Raw genomic sequence first — 25,101 nt, forward strand, 5'->3', positions numbered from 1 at the left:
ATGGACCAAGGCACTATACCATGGGACCTAGAAGCCAAGCAAAAGGATGCCTGCCTCTCCTTGGAAGCTGTGATGTGGACAGCATTCCAGGGAAGGCCTTCCCTCACTGGACACCACCTCTGCCCACACCCTCCATGAACAGAGGCAGCCACGATGCTGTGTGAGGTAACTCCTTTAACCCTCCCAATGACCCAGACAGCAGATACTGTGATTCACATCATCCTACAGATGGGGAAACTGAGGCACATGGAGGCTGATGTTTGCCACTTACACTGGGAACACCAACCCAGGCATTCCTTCTTCACCCAGGAGCACTTCTCTCATCAGGGGCACCTTCCAGAACCTTCTCATCCTCATTTGGGTTCCAGGGCCAGGGACATATGGGGAACTACAACTGCCCAAGCAGCACTAAGCAGGGCATCCTGCACACAGTACATGCTAGCAGCTGGGAGCCAGGCCCTGAATATGCACCCTGCCACATACTAGCCATGTGGCCCTCACGGCACAACCTCTCCATGGTCTGTCTGCCTCCCACATGAACCAGGGGTCACACGGTGGCTGAGAGCAGACTCTAGTGCTGACGGCCTGGGTTCAACCCAGGCCCCTTCCCATAGGTAACACCAGGAAGATCATCTAACTTTCCTCAGGGGGCTGATCTGTAAAGCTGGCACTAGTGAGGGAGACCTGAGATGCTAGACATGGAGCACAGAGGAGGCGACTGAATGGACCCTGGCGAGGAGTCACCTCGCCAGCCAGCCAGCCAATGTTCACCAAGTGCCTCCAACAAGCCAGGTCTTGTTTTGGGTGCTAAGGATACAGCAGGGAACAGCCCACTGGAGGTCCTAGTCTAGCGGGGAAGACAACTGTGTAAAAGTACACTAGGCTCCTATTAGCCACAGTTCTGCTTTCCATGGTTTCACTTATCTGCAATAACTATGGTTCAAATTTTCAGAAATTAATAGTTTTAAATTGTACTATCTTCTGAGTATTGTGATGAACTCTCATTTCATCCTGTTCCATCCCACCCGGGACATGAATCATCTCTGTCCAATTTATCCATGCTGTATATGCTACCCACCTGCATGTCACTCAGTAGCCTTCTTGGTTATCAGATTGAGTGCAGCAGCATCAAAGTTCTTGTGATCCCTTACGGAGCACCCTAATACATCACCACAATGCCTAGGTCAGTCGCTTCATCTCACCTGTAGGCACTGGGTCATTCCCCATCATTACCATGAGAAAAGGGCAAGCACAGTAGTACAATAAGATACTCTGAGAGGCCACATTCACATAACTTTTTTTGGTACTGTAGATTGAACCCAGGAGCACTCATCCAATGAGCCACATCCTCATCCCTTTTAATTTTTTATTTTGAGACAGCATCTCGCTAAGTTGCTTAGGGACTCGCTAAGTTGGTGAGGCTGGCTTTAAACAAAGAGATGGCAGGAACCTTGAATGAATCCTTGTTTAAGAAACATTTCTGAGGATAACTGGGGAAATTCGAGTACAGCATGGATACGGAGAGGGTAGCAGTAAATACATGTCACAGTGAGTATCCCTCATTCAACTGCTTGGGAGTGGTAGTATTTCTAACCTTGGAATTTTTTGGATTGGGGGATTTTTGCATAGCCTTTACTATGTGGTTGAGCCTCTCTAACAGGAAAACCAGAAATGTTCCAAAATCTGAAACTTTGGGAGCATCCTGTGGGTACTAAGTTTCCAAATATGGAGTATTTCAGATTTCGGATTTCCAGATTAGGATGCTCAACCAGTGTAACCACCTCCGGTGTGATGATACCTGCTCTTGTAGGAGAAAACCTGTTCGCAGCAGAGGCTGTCAGAAGCAGTAAGGAGCAGTGTTGAGAAGTCTAAGCAGAAGTTGGAGACCCGGCACAAAATAACTGAAGAGTCAGCGTGAGCAGCTGAACAAGGCCAGCGCGGCTGAGCTGCTGCTCCCAGGTGCGGATACCTGCAGGTTCACACGGTGATACTGTTCTTTCAACTTTTCTGCATCTGAATAAGCTGCCGGTAGGGTGGGGTGCAAGGAGGGTCCCCAGCTTCCTGGGGAAGGCAGGAGAGGCGACCAGGTGCCCAGTAAGGAGGGTGCTGCAGCGTCCAGGCAGTGTCCGACCACCAGCGTGCTTCCTGTCTCCCCTGCCACCCCATCTCTCTCCAGGCCCAGGGCAGCCAGCAACCTCAGGCCTATGTGGGGCAGGGCAGCAAGGAAAGCATGGCCAGCCATGGCAGCATGGAGTGGCCTCCCCCTTGCTGGGTTTCTGGCTCACAACGCCCCCAAGGCTACAGCCAGGAATCCTTGGTTTGGTCTCTCTAGATCCAACCCAGCAGGTCTCTCTCCAGAGGCAGCAGAAGTTACTAAGAAAAGGAAAAAGGCTCCAACCAGCTCCCGCGGTCTTCATAAAAGGAGTCTCACCACACTGAGGGGTGTGTCATGTTGACAATGGAAACTAGATCATTTCTCTTGCCTACTAAACCACGCTGGCTCCCCGCTGCTCCTTCTCCAGGCTTGCAAGCTGTGTGCCAGGTACTGCTGAATCAAGGGCTTCCTGTTTATCATCCCCTGAATCTCTTAACAACCCTGTGACAAACCCCGATTTATTAAATGCCTGCCAAGCTCTGCAGGGATCTCCATCTAGAGGCCAAGGTCCTCCCTGGGCTCTCCAGCTTCAAGCGCCTCCACTTCCTCTCTTCCAAAACTTCCGCCACTGGATTCCCCGGTGACACAGAACTCTCTGTGGTCCCTGGGACACACAAGCTGTTTCACTTCCAGGCATTCGCTGCTCAGTCCTTTTCCTGGACTTTTCCAATTCCTATCTCCTATCTACCCTTCAACACAGCCCACACCAGGCTCTCATTGACAGTCTGTATTTTGGTTCCCAGTTTCCAACTGAGTAACAACTAAGCTGGTCTGAGATGGTAATTCTGTTCCCCTTGGTGGGTATGTGTATTTTTAACCCTAGGGAGACATGCAACAATAATTACTGTAGAGACTGTGGTAACATCTTGTGGTACTATTTTGTGCAGGCTCTAGAACTGCACTGTCCAGAAGGGTACCACTAGTTACATGTGTGGTTATTGGAATTGAATGAAAGCAACTAAGATCAAATTTTCATTCCTCAGTTGCCATAATTCAAAAAACATTTCCATCATGACATGAAGCTCTCTTGCCTAGCTCCGCTTTAGGCTTCTCCAGAGGGTCAGCAGAAGCCCTACCCCACAGGCAAGCTCGAAGCGTGTCTCAAAGTGAGGTCCAAAAGGACAAAGTGGAAGAAAGAACATTTGCCACTCGTCATAAAGGAATGAGCCTTCAGATATTTTAAGAAAAACTCCAACTACTCAACAGAAAAAGAGATATAAACAGATAGTTAATAAAGGAAATTCACATGGTCCTTGAGGCTCAAACTCATCCAGAGAGAGAGAAACCCACTATTCAAGACTGGTAAAAACCCAAATGTTTGAAAACACAAGGCCATGAGGACACCCTCAGATATCACCTGATAGAACTAACTCTGAAAACGACATATGTAGGCTGAGCAGTGACTCAAAAGGCTAAGGAAAGAGGATCACAGGTTCGAGGCCAGCCTCCGAAACTTGCGAGCTGCTAAAAAGGGCTGGGGATGTGACTCGGTGGTAGAATGACCCAGGTTCAATTCCAAGCACCACAAAAAAAAAAAAAAAAAAAAAAAAAAAAAAAAGACAAGTACATATTCTTGTGATCCAGTGATCCCACATCTAAGAATTCATCACACAGGCTGACACCCGCACACATGTGAAGTGAGAGGGCACATAGCAGTTCACTGTGACACTGCTTATAATGAGCCACAAGCTGGGAACAACCCCAGTTACCACCAACAAAGAACTGCTAGATAAACAGGGATGCACACATATGTCATGGTGGTGGCAGCTGTCTCTGCAGCAAGGTAGAAAGCGTCCACAAGAGACTCAGTTAAGTGCAAGAGGCAAGTTCGGAACCACGTGGGTGCAATGCTGCCTTCCAGGGCACAGGCGCCCAGGCCTCCATCTACTCTTTGATCACAGAGAAGACAGTGGTTATCTGGGGGATGGAGAAAAGAGGGAAGGGGCGTGGTGACAGTGACACTTTTACCAGATACCTCCCCATTCAGTGCGGGGGGTGGGGGTTGTTTGTGGTGCTGGAGAGGAACCCAGTGTCTCGGGCAGTAGGCAAGCATTCTACCTCTGAGCTAAGACCCAGCTTGACTGTGTTTCTCCTCCTTCTTTTTAGTACTGGATTGAACCCAGAGTACTTGGGTTGGCTTAACCACTGAGCATATCCCCAGCTTTTTTTATTTTTTATTTTGAGACAGGGCCTCATTGCTTAGGGCCTCATTAAATTGCTGAGGTTGGCCTTGAACTGGCCATTCTCCTGCCTCAGCCTCCTGAAGATTACTGGGATTATAGGCGTGTGCTACCGTTCCCCATTCCCAGCTTACTTTTGAACCAGATGAATCTACATTATTTCTTCTGATTATTAAATTGAACTTTTTAAAGTGACTCTCTGGATCAGTACTTTGGAATCAAGAGAGATGCTCATTAGGAACGGTTTGCTGACCCTCTATAGGGGACAGGCATAGAGTTTGTGTCATTAACAAGCTCTTCCTGTGACTCTGATGTGCCCTCAAGTGTGAGAGCAAACTGAGGTTTTCACACCAAGAATTCCCATTCTTCTCAGCTCCAGTTAGGGAGACTTCGCACCAGGAGGGTGGAAAACTGGGAACATCACTTGAGCTCAGGGGAATCCGTCCATTGTGCCCATTCCTTTTGCAGCAGGTTTGCACCAGGTTAGCCACGGGGAAGCCCAGGCTCACCTCTCATCTGGAGAGTCTACATGGAAGGTCCTCTCAATGACAGTGGTCCACTGTAGGCAGCGAATGACAAAGGTGTTGGGCCTTGGTCTCTCGGTCTTCATCAGCTGACATTCTGTAGGGAGGGGAGGAGGGCTGGGCAGTGAGGGGACAGCCCTACTGGCCTGCAGCCCATATTCCCTGAGCCACCTCTGTGTGCAAGCCCCATGCCAGATGGTGCTGGGGACCCATTAGAGACCAAGAGAGCCCTGGCCTTGCCCTCAGGGAAGACCACCAGATGGTAACAACTCAGTACTCAGGGCTGGAACAGGAACAGCCAGAGGAGGCATCCAACCCAGCCTGGGGCATCAGGTGGTATTCCCTGAGGAAGGGGCATCCCTGAACTGAGGCCTGAAGGCAAAGAAAACTGAGTTAGAGGGGACATCATGTACAGAAGTCCAGAGGTGAAGAAGTGCCCAACACACTCAGGGTGGCCAACTCTGCTCCAAGTGTTAAGAAGGGAGAAATGAGAGACCACTTAGGAAAGGTAGGCCAAGGCCAGCTGGACAGGGCTTTGGAGGCCATATTTTGGAGGAATATGGACTTTGTCTTCAGGGCAGCAGGGAGCCATGGAATGGACATGGACAGGCTGAGAGAGATCCCCCTGGCTGCCATGGAGGATGAGACTGAAAGCCAGAAGCCAGGGAGGAGGTGGGGGAGGAACCCAGATGGGAGGATGGGCTGCAGCAGAGCGCAGCAGGCAGGGGAGGAAGGGAGCGGGCTGCAAAGGAGGACAGGCACCTGGGACCAACACCAGGCTTCTGGCCTGACAGCAGGCACACCAGGGCTGCCCAAGGAGATAGGGAGGAAGATAAGTTTGAGGGAGGGAAGGGGAAGGGAGGTGGGAAGGTCAGTTTGAGGCATGGTGAGTATGAGGGACCTAGAGGAAACCCAGGGAGAAATGTCCAGGAAGCTGCTGGGGGACAGACTGGGGGTTCAAGCGAGAAGCTGAGGCTGAAGCCACCAGCATGTGGAGAAAGCAGTCAAGGAAAAGGCTTTCTGCAGAACAGCATGAGGGCCAGGCTGCAGGAGAGGCTCCAGGGAGGAGTCGGACTGGGAGGACGCTGCAGGGCAGACCTGAGGAGGGGATGGTGCCCGTGGAGACTGGGCTGCCTGGGAAGCATTCTTAGCAGGAACAACAATCATAGTACAAATCACGTCAGCAGGGAAGGAAGGAGGCGGGGGCTGGGGCAGTCCCAGGTTCTGTAAGAACAAGGCAAGGATCCTGGGTTTGCGAAGCTGGCCAGCTGGAAACACCACTTCAGAGGCCACAGAGGGAACCGAGGACTTGAGGTCTGCCTGGTAATCAGCTCAGTGGGAAGTCATAACCCCCTCTAGGAAAGAGGGAGGGAGGGAGGGAGGAGGCTGTCAGCAGAGCAGGACAGGACTCCAGCGAAAACCACAGGGCCAGCCAGAGCTGGCACTGGGGCCCAGGAAAGTGTACAGAAATACCCTGGTTACACCTCTTCTCACTCTCCACCTCCCACACGGAAGACCCCACAGCACCCAGCGGACAAGGAGGGACAGCAAGAGAAGGATGGGAAATGGACCTGAGGGCAAACAAGCCCAGGTCAGTCCCCTGGCTCAAGAATGATCAAGACCCATGTGCCCCGAAGACCTGCCAGCCATTCTCTGAGTTCTAGCCTGCTTGGCTGAGACACACCTGCTACAGAGAAGTTGTTTAAGGGTGGTAAAGTCTGATCAGGGGCCTCAGGCCTCTCCTTATACCCAATGAAGGAGCCATCACTCTTCAGAAGGAAGTACCGGGGCCTCCACGTCTTGATGTATTCACCTGTAAGAGGCAGGAGAGGAGAGAGGTTAGAACAAGGTTGAACAGTGTCCCAGGCAGTCAGGCGGGCAGGCAGGCAGGCAGCCCAGTGTGATGGTGACTCACAAGGGGCACCACAGTGAGAGGAGGGTGGACGAGAGTGCCTCTCCCAGGGGAGCCCTCAAGGTGGCCCCTGCTGACGCAGGCTGGGGCACTGGGCTGGGCCTAAATGATCCACAGGGTCATGCCTGGCAGGAAAGCGCCTGTAACAGTGCCCCAGAGCACCAGCTGCCTCAGCATGTGGCCAACAGCAAGTTATCCTTGCCAGGTGGCCCCATCCTAGGGGAGGCCCAGGCCTCCAAACACATATGCCCTGTGACCCTGTTAAGGCCAAATGCCACAGGCTGGTATTCACCAATACAGCCATATAGGTGACTCAAACATCAAAATACTCTTGTGCAGGGTGGGCTACAGCTGCTTTCACACCCTTCAAGGACCTGCAACCCCTTCCACTTTTCTGGAGGCTGGGAGCAGGAGGAGGCTGAGGCAGAACCTGCATGCACTTCCCACACACACTCTACAAGGATCCCCTCCTCTGAGGGCGGCCAAGGATTAAGTGAGATGGTGAAACAAACATCCACATAAAAAGTTACACTAGAACATCCACACCAGCAGCATTCATAGCAGCCCCAAAGTAGACACAGCCCAAATATTTATCAACTAATGAATGGATAAACAAAACCTGGTGGATCCAAATGGAAAACTGTTAGGTCATAAAAAGAAATGAAGTACTGATACACGCTACAGAGTAGAAGAATCACACTTAGGCTAAGTGAAAGAAGTTGATCACAAAGGACCGTAAATTACAGTGTTTTTACAATGGTTCAACTTTATCATAGTGTGAAAGCAACATGCCTTCAGTCAAAAGCACACTTCAAATGGTAAATTCTGAACTTTACCCAAGCTACCTACATGCAGTAGGACACTCTGACCACACTGGGCTCACAGTCAGCCACATGATCACGAAGGTGCTCAACTAACACTACCATACCCGAACTGCTAAGTTACAATGCTCTGTAAGTTAGGTGTATGAAGTGTATGTTCAACCTATGACATGTTTATCAGGCGTAATCCTTCCATGCTGAGGAGTATCTATATGAGTCCATTTGGGATGCAGAGTCTAGGCGAAGACTGGACAGGATCTTTCTAGCATGTAAAAAATCTCCTACAATTGACTGTAGTTGTTGGTTGCACAATTCTGAATACACTAAGAGCCACTGAACTGTGTCCTTCAAATGGCTAAATTGTAAGGCATGTCAGCTACATCTCAACAATGAGAGAGCAACATGAAACACCCGGCTTAGAGCCCAGCACACTGCACACACTTGATCGATACTCTTTATTATCAGTCCTCGTGCAAAAAGTGTGTGCCAGGCACTCAACTCCCAGGGCCCGTGAAGAGGCAGAACATGAGGAGCTGAGTTGGATCTGCTGGGTGGGACCTGCCAGTCAGTCACTGCCCTTCTCTGAGCTATGTCTCCTGCTCTGGGGCCCTCCATTAACTGAGGAAGAAGATGGGGATAATGATGCTACCACAGTGCTCTTTGTGCCAGGCTAAGTATCTCATGAATTTTAACTTATAAAATTCTCTCAAATGTAGACACTAAATCATTCCATTTACATAAAGTTCAAACACTAGCGAAATCCTAAATTCAATATATAATGAATATAAAAAGGATGAATATAAATATAAAAGGAATATAAAAAGGATGGCCTCATGTGGCGGTATAGACCTATAGGCCAGCTACGTGGGAGGCTAAGGACAGATCACTTGAGCCCAGGAGTTCAAGGTCAGTCTGAACAATAAAGTGAGACCTGTTTCAAAATAAAAATACATATACATTTATATACCATGACCAAGTGAAATTCTTCCCAGGAACGAGCAGATGGGTCAGTGTACACGTCAGTCGACGCAGTGTGCTACATTAACAGGTTGACGTGATCATCCCAACAACATGGGAAAAGCATCTGACAATCCAACTCCCTTTCAGGATAAAAATATTCAGCAAGCTATGAACAGAAGGAACTTCCGTAATGTGAGAAAAGGCATCTAAGAAAAGCCCACGGCTGACGGCTGACGGCTGACGTCACACTCAATAAGGAAAGACTGAAAGCTTCCCCTAAGGTCAGGATCAGGACAGGGATGCCCGATTTTACCACTGCTGTTTTCACCACTGCAAAAATGGAATGAAAAGCACCAAACTGAAAAGGAAGGAGGAAAACTACTTTTACTTTGCTGATAATGTGATCCTATGTAGAGAAAAACCACAAAGAATCTATAAAATAGCCAGGTGTGACGGCACAGGCCTGTAATCCCAGTTACTCAGGACACAGAAGGACACCAACTTTGAGGCCAGCCTGTCAACTTAGCAAGACTGTTTCACAACAAAAATAAAAAGGGCTGGGGTTGGGAGCACTGGAGCACTCCTGTAATCTCAGTGGCTCAGAGGCTGAGACAGGAGGACTGTGAGTTCAAAGCCAGCCTCAGCAACTTAGCGAGGCAATAAGCAACTCAGCGAAACCCTGTCTCTAAATAAAATATAAAAAAGGGCTGGGGATGTGGCCCAATGGTTAGGCACCCCTGGGTTCAATCCTCAGTTCAAAAATAATAAATAGATAGATAGATAGATAGATAGATAGATAGATAGATAGATAGATAGATAGATAGATAGGGCTGGGAATATAGCTCAGTGCATATGTGAGGCCCTGGTAAAATAAAGGAAAGGAAGGAGGGAGGGAGGAGGATTGGAGGAAAGAAAGGTAGGGAGGGCAAAGAAAGAAGGGGAGAGAAGGAAGTGGGGAGTGAGAAACAGAGAGAGGGATGGATGGATGGATACAGAATAGGCAAAGACGAAAATAACCTACAGAACAGGCAAAAATGCTTATAAATCATATATATATATATACCAAAAGTCTAGTATCCAGAAAATATACAGAACTCTTAAAACTCAGCAACAAAAAGACAAACAGCTCGATTAAAAAGGGGTAAAGGACTTGGATAGACATTCCTTACGAAGATATACAAATGGCCAAGAAGCCATGAAAAAATTCTCAATAGCATCAGTTGTTAGGGAAACACAATCAAAACTATGATGAGGCACCCCTTCACACACATCAAGAAGACTGCAATAATAATAATAATAATAAAAACACAAAGCTTTGCATCATGGCACACACTTGTAATTCTAGTGGCTCAGGAGGCTGAGGCAGGAGGATGGCAAGCTCAAGGCCAGCCTCAGCAACTTAGCAAAACTCTGTCTCAAAATAAAAAATAAAAAGGCTGGGGTGTGGCTCAGTGGTTAAGCACCCCTGGATTCAATCCCTAGTACAAAAAAAAAAAAAAAAGGTCCCTCCCCAAAGAAAACACTAAAACTCTGAGCAATTCGGGACTGTAAATGGTGTGGACACTGTAGTAAAGTCTGATGCTTCCTCAAAAAGTTAAACACAGAATATACTATAAATTGTAAGTATAGGAACTATGGCCCAGATTATATAATTACACACACCTACGGATCATGTATATTAGGCATTAGATTATAAATGCAAACTACAAATACAGACCTTACAAAACAGCAATTCTAGGTATGCGCATGGAAGAACTGAATACAGGTTTTCAAACACTGTACATCTTGTTCACAGCAGTACTATTCACAATAGCAAAAAGGTACAAACCACCCCAATATATATCTAGAGATGAACGGATAAACAAAATATGATATGTCCATAAAACTGATTATTTGGCCATAAAAAGTAATGAACCTCAAAAACATTATGCTAAGTGAAAGAAGCCAGTCACAAAATATCGTGTATTGCATGATTCCATTTATAGAAGGGTCCAGAGTAGGTAAATCCACAAAAACAGAAAGCAAACCGATGGCTGCCAGACACTGAGAGGAAGAGGGTACAGAGACTGCCTGCTTAATGGGGACAAAGTTTTCTTTTGGGGTGACGAAAACATTTTGGAACTAGATAGAGGTAATAGTTACACAACATCATGAATGTACTAAAGGCCACTGAATTGTAAGATTCAAGATGGTTTATTTCATGTTATGTAATTTTCACCTTCACTTTTTTTAGAAAAAGAAAGCAAAAACTAGAAGACTAGAAGTCTAGAAGATTGCAAGCTTTGGAGGGGCACAAGGGCTTCTGCAGACTGTCTTGTTCTATTTCTTTTCTCTTTTTTGTATTGGGGATTGAACCCAGAGGGCTTTACCACTGAGCCACATTGCCAGTCCTTTTTATTTTTTGAGACAGGATCTCACTAAGTTGCTTAGGGCCTCACTAAGTTACTGAGTCTGGTCTCAAATTTGCAATCCTCCTGCCTCAGTGTCTCAAAGTCACTGGGATTACAAGTGTGTGACACTGCACCTGGCTCTATTTCTTTATCTACACGCTGGCACAGGGATGAGCTAATGATCCAGAACTTGTCTGTGATGTTTTATACATTGATAACAAGAAGTCTAAAATTAAAGAAAAAGGAATCTCGTGATCTTATCCCCCATTTATACATGGGGAAACTGAGGCACAGGCAGCCTTGTCAAGGTTCACAGCTGCTACTGTGAGAGCTAGCACCGGTGTCCAGAGCCTGCACTCCTGACCACTTAGCCACCAGTCTCTGCAATGGCAGAAGGGCCTCGTGCGGAGCCTCGCAGAGGGTGGGCACTCTACTAATGGTGGTGATGGTATGCCGAGGCTGTGCCACAGACAGGGCCCACACATGGCACAAGGGGCTCCAATCAGTCACAATGATTAGTAACATACTCAGACCTTGCTGAGCAAGCGGCAGCACACAGACCAGACCTTGAGGACATTCGTTCAGCAGCCAGGAGGCCTGGAGTCCAACCTCGCACTCTGTGCTGAAACCCTGGGCAATCACTCTTGCTGCTGGTCTGGAAGATGGCTGCCACCCTGCAAGGCATCTATGAAAATCCAACACTGGGCCTGCCTGGGGCAGACTCCAGGGCCTGGCAGGGTGGGCACTCCAAAAAATAGTGCAGCAATTATTTTAGCCAGCAGGGGTTGGAGCAGAGGTGCCAAGACAGTGGCAGGGCCCGCCTCTGCCAGCCAGTGTCTCGGTGACAGGCACAGGAAGGCCTGGAAGTACATGAGCATGGGTGTGCACACGTGCGCTGTGCTCATCCAAGGCAGGTGTGTCCAAGATGGGCCTTCCCAGCAGACAGGGACAGGACTGTGGGCAACTCATCTGGTCTCTGGCAACATGAATGGGGACGGTGAAGCCATAATAGAGGCTGAGACTCTCTTAATGCCATCAGCTGAGTCCCCGGGCCAGAGGTAAACTCCCCAGCCCTCAAGAGTTCACCAATTACCTCCAGGACTCCTGGCACTTGAGCCCAGGGAGCCACAGGCCTCAGGCAGCCTGAGTGGAGGGACAGGCCCAGGACCTCACACACTCCAGCACATTCATACCACACACAATTCCAGTTGTTCATCTAACTATCACTTATGGAGTGCCTACTGTATGACAAGCACATTTTGAGCTGATGGGGACACAAGTCATGTGGAAATCCCTGTCCTCGTGACCACATCAGAGGCCTGGGCTGTTAACCCACTATACAGATGTAAAATAAAGGCTCAGGCAACTGCCTACCAATACCATCTGTCAAGTTTTGCAAAGTTCCACTGACAGATCCAAATTCAGGGCTCTCTATGGGGGCAGGGTCAAGGTGCCCCAAATGCTGCCCCTGCCTAGAAAAGGTAGTGGGACATGTGCCCCCTCTACTCATCCTGATGCGGAGTCCTCGCCTGGCAGCAGCTCCTGTCTCACATCACTGTCTGGTGTCTGTGGGCTGGGACAGGGTAGATTGGGCCCCTCCTCCTGGATCCACAGGGCCAATCCCATCAGCCACCTGCTCGCCTACCTCAGGACTTGCTGGCTATCCCCTGTGTCCATGTGCCCCTGACCCAGTGAGCTGTGGTGCCCTCCTCCCCTGCCTCCTCCAGGTCTTTTTTCTCTGGGTACTGTGACTTGAGCCCAGGGGCACTCTGACACTGAGCTACATCCCTTGCCCTTTTTCTTTTTGATTTTGAGACAGGTCTTGCTAAATTGCCCAGGCTGGCCGCAAGCTTGGACCTTCCTGACTCAGTCACCCGAAAAGCTGGAGTCACAGGTGCGCACCACCTGAGTCTGGCTCCTTCGGGTCTTATTTAGACATCCTCTTCTCAGTGAAGGTCTCCTCCCTGACCGCTGAAATGAAGACGGCTCTCCCAGCTCCTGCCCGCCTCACCCCATCCTTCTCACGTCTAGTTTTACCTCACAGTATGCACCACCACAGGACGCACGCATCTGCCTGAGTGCTGCCTGCCCCCCACAAGCAGAGGAGGTGCCTGCTGAGCTCACTGCCATATCCCAGGACAGGGCCTGATCCACCTCAACTCCCTCCCCATGGGCCCTGAAGGATTCCATGAGGTGGGCATCCAGCTACTCACATGGAGGCTGCAAACACTAACTCCTTGGGTCAGTCACTACCTACACTTCCACCTCTCAGGGCACCAGATGCCAGAAGAGTCAGGGTGGGAGGGGAGAAACATGATCTGGTGGGTAACAGGCACCCCTTACCACGTTTGTGCAGCCAGCCTTCTTTGATGACAGACACCTCATTCATAGTGGCAGCGTGACACTGTCACCTAGCTTGGGACAGCCCAGGGCAGCAGGACATGCAGGAGGCGCTGTGGGTAGTTTACTCTGGAAGACAAGAAGGAGCGCATCAGGGGGGAGGGATTCCACCCAGGCCCTCCCTCAGGACACCCAGACTCTCAGGCCCTCTGGCCACTTGGCCTGCTCTGCGCTAGGTGTAGTCAGTGAAGATGGGGGGCCCTGCCCTGGGGAGCCCAGTCTTACCAGAGACATACCAGGTCTCTGGGGACCTCAATCTGGGGGTAGCAGAGGTCCCTGGCCTATGTGCAGCCAGGCCTCTGCACTCAGGCCCCTCCCTCCACCTTCCGTGCTGGCTGGGCAGGCACCGAGGTAGCTCCAGCCTGCCCTCCACATTGCTCCCATGCCCCGGTGCTGAGGAAACCAGGACGAACCACACAGCCTTGGGCACCAAGCGGAGGGCGTGCTCACAGCCACCAGCGTCTGCCTGCCCCACAACACACACATACACACACCCTCTCTCACTCTCATTCCCACTCTCCTTTCCAAACCAGAGAACCAGCAACCTATCACCTTCAGCAAACTAAATGCCCACCCACCAACGCTGGGCCACCCCAAGTAGCTCTCTCAGTCTCAGTTCCCTCCCGGCTCCCACCAAGACGACTAGGGAAAGACAAGCCGGCAACACTGGGGTCCTGAACAAGCAACCTACTATGTATGCGCTTGTCTGGGGCCTAGAAGTCAGTCCCAGGGGCTTGACTAAGGTCTTGGTCCCTTCCCCAAGACCTCTGCTTCTGTTCTCAGGGACCAGCAGCCAACAGACTGATGGACGCCGAGGCTGCTGCTTCGTCTCAGGTTCCCAGAGCGGAGGGGAGAAGGGTGCAAGGCGCTGCCAGCTGGCCTACCTGGAGCCAGGGCCTGGACTGGAGCCACGAAGCCCAAGGCGCCTTTCGCCTTTCCCGGCCTGGGGTTATTTGCGGACAGCAGGTCAGGAGCTACGGTGGCCCCCAGAGAAGTGTCAGCTGGCTCTAGGGACACCATGGGCATCAGCTTTCTCTCGTGCCCCAGGGGAGCTGGTGGGCCGGATACGCTACTGCCTGGCATGTGATGGTGGCAGGCTGCCCAGGCCCTGGGCAGAAGGAAGGGAGGTAAGTGGGAGGAAGCGGGAGGAAAGGCAAGATGGACGGCGACAGACATAAACAGGACAGCGAAAATCACATTCTGGACTCCTTTGTCGCAGAGGCAACGATTCTGGGCTGGGAACAGCAATAAGGGCCTCGCTTGCAAGTAAGCATGGCACCTCATACCCTGCACACAGGCCAGACAGACCTTCCGCTCATCAGCCTGCAGTGGGACTGCCTGGCCCCTGGTCTCCCTGCTCCCCTCCCAGCTGATGGCCAGGCTAGTAGGACCCTGCTCCACCTCCTCCCTGGACTGCCCCATCCTGTCCCCTATTCAGCAGCTAATGGACTCTCAGATCTGACCCTGTTCTTCCCCTGCTCAGCACCCTTCCATGGTCCTTCACTGTCCTTGGCAAAAAAGCCAAACTCCTCAGCCTGATACCCAGGGCCTCTCAGGACCCGCTCTGCCTCCCTTCACCCCAGCTGCCTCCCACCCTGCTCAAGCTCATCCCCACAGCCCCCTCCGCCAGCCCTGGCCTCCCCTGGCCTCACATCCCTACAGCTCCATCTTAAATGGACCTTGTCCCTCTCCTTCTACTCAAAGCCTTTCCACGGCTACCCAGTGTGCTCAGAACACAGAACAAAGTCCTCGCCACACTGACTGACGCCCTGTGGGAGCTGAGACACACATCTAGAAAGCAAAGGCTAAGAATGAATGTGCCTCCCCCCACCCCTACCCCAATCAAGCATCTGTCACCTAGACTCTATCCCCTGTGCCTTCTTCCTCCCCCTTGAGGCCTCAGTCAAACAGTGACTCCTCCAGGACACTCTCCCAAGCTCAGCTGTGCTGGGTGCTCTGTGCACCCACCTTGGGCAATTCTCCCCACCCATCAAAGCTGATTCAGTGACCAGCACAGCACCAATACCAGCTGAACACGATGACAGAACCAGTCTCCCAAGGCAGCAGCCTAAATCAGACACCGCTACAGAAACATCTGCACTCCACGCGAGTAGTCCACCAATCTTTCTGAGTGTGTCCCTAAAGCTGCAGACACTGTTCTGGGTGCTAGAAAGAGCATCACTAAGACAGCCCTTGCTCTGTCTTATGAAGCTCAATTCTGGGGAGAAGGCAGAACCACCCAAATTCAGAACAATGTCAGCTTTGGCAAAGAGGCACTGAGAAGGAAAATAAGGTAAGAAGAAAGACTGGCAGGGAGTGGGGTGCTGTGTGAGCAGACACGGAGAGTAACCACGGGAATGGGGAGTACTGAGGTGCAGGGGAGAGGGAAAGCAAAGGCCGAGGCAGAAGGAGCTGGTGGAGGTGAAGCCAGGGAAAGCAGCAGGCCTTCCAGGATGTGGCTGGGAGCTGAGGTGAACACCACTTTTCCCTGCATGAGTTCAGTTCAGGTACTTCCCACAGAGCTGAGGAAGGACAATAGGGGACCCAGGTCCAACGTCAGCTCTCCCCTCAGTGGCCCAGCACTATTACCTCTCAGAGCCTCCATGACCCAGCAGTGCCAGGCTAGGCAGCAGCACCAGGGCACCCACTGTGGGCAGAGGGTTCAATCTGCTGCCTGGACCCAGTAACAACCAAATACATGGCTGCCATTATTCAAAAGCTAAGTGCAGGCAGTCAGGTGTGACCGAGAGTGGTCAGGGTTCCAGAGTCCGTGAGCCATCCCCAGCAGGGTGGCCTTGGCCAGCATGCCAGCACTCCCGGGGAGCCTCTCCTGAGTGCTCACAACACTCCACCAGAGGGTCCATGACTGTGCCCAGGCAAGGACAGAGGCTCAGAGAGGGGAAGCCATTTACCTTGGGTCTCCCAGCTGGGTGGTGGAGGCCCTGGCAGCGGCTCAGCACACCAGAGTCACATTTTATGGTCTTGTTTCAGCAACTAAGAAATCGGCGGCAGCTCAGGCGAGAACAGGGGGAGGAACTGGAAGATCCCCTGTGTCCTGCCTGGATCCTGCCCCGTCCTCCCACTGAGGGTGGCGCCTCGGCTGAGGTGTCTGTGACGCAGTCCTGCGGTGATGAAACACCAGGCAGCGTGGCCAAGAGGACAGCCTGCTCACCCGGGAGCACAGGCCGGGGACACAAGGCAGGAGGGAACGCAGGCAGAGCTCTGCCCTGGCCACCCTGCAGGCAGCACACCCCTCTGCAGGAAGCCTGTGTGGCCCCATCCCCACTCGCTGCTTCCTAGGACACCCATGCATGAGTGTGCTGAGGTCTGAGCTAGGGCTACAGCTGCGGACCAGATGTGAGCCACCTGGGAGGCAAGGAGAAAAGAACATGGGCACCTCACAGGACACCCAGATGACTAGGAAACATGCACAACCTCGTCAGTTATGGGAACATCTAGATTAAAATCACCTGTCTGGAATGCTAAAATTTTAAAAACCAACAACGCCAAGCATCAGCAGGGCTATGAGGAATCACAACTCTTATTCACTACTGGTGGAGTACAAAATGATTCAACTACTGTGGAAAACTGCTTGGCAGTAAGAATTAAAATTTAGCCAGGTGTGGTGGAATAAATCTATAGGCTCAGCGCTCAGGAGCCTGAAGGAGGAGGATCCTTTAGTGTGGGAGACTAGCCTGGGCAACACGGTGAAACCCCATCTCAAAACAACAAAATATATATATGTGTGCGCATGCACACACACACACACACCCCTACCCCATGACCCATCAATTCCAGTCCCCCAAAAGAAATGAATACATTTGTTTATCAAAAGACATCTACAAGAAGGTTCACAGCTGGTGTGGTGGCCTACACCTGTAATCCCAGAGGCTAGGGAGGCTGAAGCAGAAGGATCGAGAATTCAAAGCCAGAATTAGCAAAAGCAAGGTGCTAAACAACTCAGTGAGACCCTGTCTCTAAATAAAATACAAAATGGGGCTGGGGATGTGGCTCAGTGGTCGAGTGCCTCTGAGTTCAATCCCTGGTACTCCTCACCCCACCAACAAAAAAAAAAAAAAGGAGGAGGAGGAGGAGGTTCACAGGAGCAATACTCCTAGTGATTGCCAGGATCCCACCCACAAGAGACTGGATAAATCAACGAGTAAATTCATACCTACAGGACAACACCACTCCTACAACAGGGAGGTGGCATAAGAGAACTGACTGAGTGGAAGAAAACAGACACAAAGTAACAAAGCAAGTGTGAGTTTATTCACAGTAAGATGGAAACAGGATAGACCATGGTTTAAGAATGTCTTTATCCTCTGTAAAACTATGCAGAAAATCAAGAAGAAAAAATGTCAACAAATGCCACAAAGACAGGAGCCTTTGGGAAAACTCTGGAAGGTGACAATGTTCCACTGTGGTCACACTGGGACCTGCTTTACAGTTACTAGTTCTACTGCAGTGTAGAAAGTCCCGTCAATGTATTTTTCTGTATTTTATGACAAAAAGAAGTAACTATACAGAAGAACCCTGTTTTGGGAGTTTGGATAAGATGGAGCCCAAATTGGGACACCTCCTCTCTCCCAAAGCAGGGCTCTTCCCCACCTCCCAGGAAGGCTGGCTGGCCTCCACTTCTCCCTCAAGAAGATCTGGCCCGTCTGTGGATACAGAGGAGGCCTCCAGAGTCCAGAGGAACTGAGTTTCGGCCCAGGCTGTAATCCTGGCCATGTGGTCACAGGCAAGGGACACCCCTGGTGCTCCCATATGCACAGTGATCCCGACTGGAGTGGTGGCCTGACCCCCCACAAGGAAGCTGGAGGCAGCTTCCTGCCGCACACATGGGAGTGGAATCGCCACACACAGTGGTCAGCTCTGAGGGGGAGGGCAGGGAGGCTGGCGATGCGATGGAGGGCTCTGACTGGCCGGGGAGGTCTGACTTATTTTTTAATAGCTGCTGACCACATGGGTATCACTGACTAATCTCTATGTTGCAAACACTTTACAATAAATTAACTTTTCTTTAAAACGTTTTTATTTCCATCTGTCTGGCTCATGGGCCTATTTCTCAATGGTTTCTAATCGGAAGCCCCTCAGAGGCTGCATCCTTGAGATTCACATGATGCCACGGGGCCTGAACTGGGTCCAGGACTCCAGGCAGAGGTGAGCAGAAAGGGTCTCTCAGGTGACCACCTTGTCCTAGCTGGGCAGTTGGAAGGGGCCAGGTCCTCTGGAACCTCATTTGTTCACCTATGAAGCTAGGGTCATTGTGGCTCTTGCCCCTTTGTGGGGTTCTGAGGCCTAGATGAATTCTAGTGCTCTGTTCACACCCCTCTTCCAGTATGGGGCCTTGTGATGATCCAAGTCAGAACCCAACCCTCCACTCAAACCTTCCTTGTCCTGTGACCCAGGGCAAAAGCCAAAGTCCTGACAGGAGCCCCCGGATACTATGAGGTCTGCACTGTCCCCAACTGAATTCCCAAAGGCGCTCCATTCCAGTGGCACCTGCCCTCTGCAGCTCCTGAGCTACCCCAAGGCTGCTGTACGCCCTGCTCCCTCAAGAGACTGGCACAGCCTTTGCTAAAGTCTCTCTCTCTGATGTTTCTTAGGCTGCCATTTCTGCCTCCCCTTATCTTTTATTTTTTCTGTAAGACATATATATCACTGTGGACTTACATTCTGTATATATGTATTTGTTTGTCCGTTTATAGTCTCTCTGTGCCCCAGAATGTCAACAAAGGAAGGGCAGGAACTCTTGCCTATCTTGGTCAATGCTGGATTCCCACAGCCTGGCAGTGCTGGGCACACAATGGGCACTTAATTAAAATGACTATGTGTACAGGGAAGCCCTGTGCCCAGCAGTAGCTCAAAAGACATTCCTTCCCCTGCCACTCACTCCGTCCCCTCCCCTCACCCCCCCTCACCCCACCTTTCACTGACCTGGTTTAGATGCCAGGCAGCACATATGGGTTCAGGGAGGCAGGGAAATCAGAGATCTGCGTCTCCTTGAGCTAGCGGCAACAGGCAGGGGGCACCTTTCTGGCTGTGCCTGGCTGAAGTGGTGGCAGCAAACCCCTCAGGAGCCTCTGTCACCTATCCTCTGTCCTAGGCCTTCCTATAGCTCCCTAGGACCCACGCAGGAGGTAAATTCAAAGGGACCTGTCCCTGGCAAGAGCACTGCTTGTGGGAATGGGGCAAAGTGCAGGGAAGCGACACTCTTCCTTGCTACTCGCCACCCTGGAAGCTGGCCCATACTTGGTGAGGGCACTGCAGCAAAACTGATGAGCGGAGCACACGCGCGGACTTGGAGGAGTCTCCCATGTCGGAATGGCCCAGCACAGAGTTCTATTTTTTTTTTTTTTTTTTTGGTAGATGGACACAATACATTATTTCATTTATTTATATTTATGTGCTGAGGATCAAACCCAGTGCCTCACTAGAGCCAAACCCAGTGCTAGGTGAGTACTCTACCAATGAGCCACAATCCCGGCCTGCCAGGGCTGAGTTCCAAGGCACGACTCTCAACTTGGCATTAGTAACATTTGGAGCCAGGTAATTCTATTGTGGAGGCTGTTCTGTGTACTTTAGGAGGTTCAGCAGTATCCCTGGTGTCCAGTCACTAAGCCAATAGCACTCTCCCCTGGTTGTGGCCAGCAAAAATGTCTGCAGACATCACCACCTGTCCCCTGTGGAAGCAAAGCCACCCCAGCTAAGAAGCAGTTCTCCCTTCTAAGCACTAACCGGGTCTGACCCTGCATAGCTTCTGAGATGAGATGAGAACCACAGTTCTAAGGGCATCGCTGCCATAGTAAAAATCCGGAAACAGCCTAAAATGCCCTCAACAGGAGTCGGCACTACAGTAACACGGAACACGACAACTGTGCCAAGAGCAGGAACGCCTGGCTAGCAGTGCACCAGGTGCAGGGCCCACTTAGGGCCTGTACCTCAAATCTAAGCCGCATGGCACTGCTACAGAGTAGGCACTGTACCCTCTCCACTTTATGAGGAAACTGAAGCACACAAGTGAAATGACTTGCCCCGCTGACTCCAACGGGAAGAGCAGAGCTGGGGCAAATCCCCAGGCAGCCCGGCTTCACCTCACAGCGCGCCCCACCAGCCTTCCAAGTTAGGAGGACTGGAATTCAGGTCCCTGCCACCCACCTTAACAGCCTTCCCCAAGCTTCAGTTTCCTTTTCTGTGAAACAGAGCCACCAGCAGTTCTTCCAGCACAGGCGCGTGCAGGGAGGACTTAACACAGCACCTGGCCCAAGGAGTAGGTGCAGCCACTCAGCACCACTCCATGTGGGACCAATCCTGACACAACCACCAGCCCAGCGGCACCAGCAGCAAGACCATCAGCACTCAGGGAAGGCTTGCTGCTTGACAGAAATTACAATGTCATCCCTTTCTGAAACACAAAGACAGGCAGCCACCACACGGCCTCAGTTCTGACATTACTGAGGTTGATTCGCAGCTCATGATCCATGTATACGATTCATCTACAGCATCCTTTCGGAAAAGCAATTAGTTACAGATCAATAATGAGACTTCTGGGCCACAGTGTCTTAGGCTTCAGGGCATGAGATGTATGCATTTCAGGGCCACTTGCAGAGAAAAACACATCAGAGGGACTGTGCTAACAGGCAGACTGCTGGGAATCGAGGCAGCTTCATGAACCAAACACCAGACTCCCAACCCGGCTCTGCCATTTGCTGTGGGACCTTGGGCAAGCCACTGTCCCTTTCCTCATCTTATCCATATACTAGAGATAATAAGGGTGCGTGCACTCCTCCAAGGCTGCACACCAGTCTTCCCGCAGCAGCTGTCCAGCACACAGCAGATGTATTACTTCCTCTGGTAGGGGGAGACATGGGAACTTCACTTCCTACACTGTGTATTTCTGAACATGTGAATTTTTACCTATTCTCCCTCCTTGGTGAGAAGGTGGTGTTAGAGAGACTTATTTCTCTTCATCACCCTCACTATCCTGCCACCTACCCCATCTGTCTACTTGGAGCAGGTGGGACTGGGGACAGGAGGAGGACGTGGGCAGGCTGCAAAAGAAACCAGGACAAGAATAAGCACCAGAACAGCTTTCCTCATCTTCTCTGCCTCCCCCGCCACACACACCTTCCCCACACTGCCACCCAGGGCCTTACAAACCCACAGAAACCATGTCAAATTATTTTAAGTCTGCTTGGCCATGGTGCCTGGCCATGGGCTGCAAACAAACAGCACCAGGCCACAGCCAGCAGGGTCCTCCAAGATCAACTCTGACCTACTCAGGCTGCCTCCCAGGTGCACATCCAAGGCCAGGATAGAGACTGCCAATCTGCCTCAGTCCCTCCTCCACTCTTCAGTCTCTTAGGTTGGCGGGCGGCTCTAACACACACAGCTTCCCCTTCTGGTCCCTTGAAGACTCTGCTTTCTCACCCCAGAGCCTCTGCACACGCTGTTGCCCTGACCAGCATGCCGTTTACCCATTTTCATCTGCTTAATCCTCCTTTCCTCAGGAGAGCCTCCTGGGAGAGTGTGCCCCTCTCCCACAGGGGAGCAGACACTCAGAGGGGCCTTCTCCCCCCTCACTGCACTTACCTCTAATGCCCAGCCACCTGGACAATGATCTGGGCAATGTGGCCTCCCTGCTGGACTGAGAGCTCCACATGGCAGGAACAGAGTCTGCCCTGGTCCTCGCCGTGTTCCCAGCCACACCCAGTGCAGGGCAGGCCCAGAGCTTTAATTCATTCCAGGAGGGGTGGCAAACAGAATCACAACTTTTATGCTCACAGTTCTACCAAGTGAAGGTGAAACAAAAAATCCTCCATTCACTCATCAAGTGTTGACTGCATCAACACTTCCTCGGGCACCAAGGATGAGCAGTGACCAGACCAGAATGTCTACCATTGAGGAGTGTGGGGACAGGCAGCAAAATGAACCCAGAAGCAAATTATACAGTATATTCAAGACTGACATGTTATGGGGAAAAGCAGCCAATGGAGATACGGTGTAAAGCAAGGGGTGAGGGTTTCCACTTTACACAGGGGGATCAGGAAGGCGCTCACAGAGACAGTGACATCTGAGCCAAAACGTGAAACAGATGAGAGCCACATGGAGACCTGAATAGAGCATGCCATGCAGGCAGAGGAAGAGCAGGGCCAAGGAGTGGGGTGCATGAGCCTCCACCAGCAGGGCAGAGAGAGGTAGAAATGAGAGGGGCAGGAGAAAGAGTACTGGGGAAGCAGGGAGCTTGGCTGGCCAGCACTGTGGTGGCCCCTGCAAGGGCTGTGCTCTCCACAAGTAGTGAGATGGAGACCTGCTGGCTTGAGGTGGGCAGAGAGGGGGCAGCATGTGGAACCAGCTACACCAGTGCAGGGTGCAGGTCTTCAATGAGGCAGGGGCTGTATCACAGCCTTTCTTTCTAGGAGCCATACCAAGAATAAACCCTGCACACTAGCCTGACACTTTCACCACATGCCCCATGTGGGGACCAAAGAACCTGCATTTGGCAGATAAGGAAAGCAAGGATGGGATTTATTCACAGACAGCCAGGACACAGTCACGGAGATGAGACTCTCATTATTAGACCCTGACTCCCTTGTCCACACCCCTCTGCCTGGGTTCCCGGAAGACAAAGCCCCAGCCACTCTCTCGGTGCCTACTCCCACTAATCCCTGGGCAGCCCTCCCTTACCATTCCTGCTACCCTGCAGAACTGAGCTGCTCCCAACCACACACAACAGGACCCCTCCAAACCAGCTGAACAGCACCTCCCATACATGTGCTGCTCTGCATCACCACCATCTGCCTCCCCACCCCAGGGACCTCTGATCTCTGAGGTAGGGCCTGATGACCCGAGTTTCTACCTTACCCCTAGGACACCTAGAAGCAAACAGGCAGGAGGCAAACCAGGGCTAATATTTAGTAAGTGCTCACAAATACCAGGCACACACTAATGCCGAGAGGTAGACAGTACTACCATCCCCATTAATAGATGAGGAGACTAAGTCTCAGAGAGAGCCACATGCACAAGAGCACACAGTGAGCAAGTGCAAGAGATGGGCTGAGCCTAGGGTGGAGCCACTGACAGGACTTCTATATGATGGCAATGTGATTCCTGGGAGTCTAAACTGTGGCCATGGCAGAAGAACTGTGTTTTCATTTTTATTTAATTTTAATTAATTAAAACTCAAGCAGTCACATGCTACTCAAGCACCTAGAGTCTGAGGTAGGAGGAGGGTGGGCCAGTCACCCCATCTGGCTAGACGCTCCCATGCTACCACCCCTCTCCCACACCCCAACCAGCTCACCTCCAAGAACTGGAGCAGGACTCAGAGGCCACTACTCACACCTCAAGTCGACTCCAGTCGACTCTACCACCTCCAGGCTTCACAGATTGCTTCTCTGAACCTTAGCTTCCTCATCTGTAAAATGGGATTTAATACCAATTGGACAGAGCATATATGTATGTTAACTCAAAAGATACTCTTTTTGGACAATGCTGTGTTGTCACAGGAACCCACTGAGAAGTGCTTTATGCACAGCTGGGGATAAGACCCGTGCCTGGGCAAAGAAATAGCAATTACACAAAGATGAACTCTGAAATCAAGGGCCATCTTGAGCCTCAGTCAGGGTCAGGGAAATAGGAAGGAATCATTCAGATGACTCACAACATGCCTATGTCAGCTTTTTGAAAATATCATCTAAATGAAAACACAGGGCTGGGGATATAGCTTGGTTGGTAGAGTGCATGCCTGGCATGCACAAGGCCCTGGGTTCAATCCCCAGTACCACCAAAAAAAAAAAAAGAAAGAGAAGAAAAGAAAACACAGCTAAAAAAAGTAGACATTCAATCAAAAGGCCCCACCCAGAAGGCCCCTGGATACCAGTGTGAGAAGCTAGGCCCTAGGGGACCCTGCCTCCAAAGCAGAACATGGCCTGCTTCTTTGCCATCTTCTGGGCTACCACTTGAATCCAGCCAGCCCCTCCCACACAGTGCCTCCCCACCTACCTGCCTGTCTGTCCCTCCTCTTGGGAACAAAGTTATGGTTCCTCACTATTGCCTGGTTCCTGGGCCCTGCCACCCTCCCCTCTCCTCCTCCCTCAGCTCTAGATACATTGAGCGACTCTGTGTCACCACCATACCAAGATCTCTCTCGCCTCAGGGTTTTGCTTGTGCTGTACCCTGCCAGCCCACACCATCAGGCTTCCCTCCGTGGCCTGCATGCTCCCTCCTCAGGTGAATTCCCAAGCCCAGCTCTACCTGTTCTTATCCTCTGCCCCCTCTGCTAGGCTGGGCACCGTTCCCTGGCACCCAAAACCACACATTGCAGAGTAGGGACTCAATAAATATTTGGTGGTCGATGGAATACACAAATAACCAAAACCAGCCAAGGGTTAACTCCTGTGGTCATTCAGGAATCAGACCCCAAGGCAGGGGAGGCAAGTGCCTTCCAGTCTCCTCTCTTCTCCCAGTCTCTAAGGGTCTCTAGGGAAAGGATGGGCCAAGTTCAGAACTGCACAGGCAGTAGGTGGTAGAAAGAAGCAGCCTTATAATCCCAGCAGCATGGCTCAGATCACAATTTCAGTGCCAACCTCAGCAATTCAGTGAGGTCCTGAGCAACTCGGTGAGACCCTGTCTCTAAATGAAATACAAAATAGGGCTGGGGATGTGGCTCAGTGGTCAAGTACCCCTGCGTTCAATCCCTGGTAGAAAGAAAGGAAAGAAAGGAAGAAAGAAAGAGGGAGCCTCACCCCACC

General features: G+C 51.2%; 1 protein-coding gene across 7 annotated transcripts in view; it reads right to left on the minus strand.

Annotated features, from left to right (window-relative positions):
• The window catches only part of AKT2 (AKT serine/threonine kinase 2), a 44,290-nt gene that overhangs the window by 11,767 nt on the left and 7,422 nt on the right, over window positions 1-25,101 (minus strand). For 2 of the 7 annotated variants that reach the window (XM_079117019.1, XM_079117021.1), the window contains exons 2-5: window positions 23,652-23,765; window positions 13,286-13,411; window positions 6,544-6,672; window positions 4,845-4,956 (exon numbers count right to left, since the gene is read on the minus strand). In XM_079117019.1, coding sequence (XP_078973145.1) covers window positions 4,845-4,956; window positions 6,544-6,672; window positions 13,286-13,331 — 287 coding nt within the window. In that variant the 5' untranslated portion in view covers window positions 13,332-13,411; window positions 23,652-23,765. Of the gene's footprint in view, window positions 1-4,844; window positions 4,957-6,543; window positions 6,673-13,285; window positions 13,412-14,033; window positions 14,163-14,226; window positions 14,451-16,254; window positions 16,769-23,651; window positions 23,766-25,101 lie in introns of those variants that run through there. The other 5 variants (XM_079117020.1, XM_079117023.1, XM_079117022.1 and 2 more) reach the window with 5 other exon arrangements.

This window comes from Sciurus vulgaris (assembly GCF_902686455.1).
Source record: "Sciurus vulgaris genome assembly, chromosome: 17".
Lineage (NCBI taxonomy): Eukaryota > Metazoa > Chordata > Mammalia > Rodentia > Sciuridae > Sciurus > Sciurus vulgaris.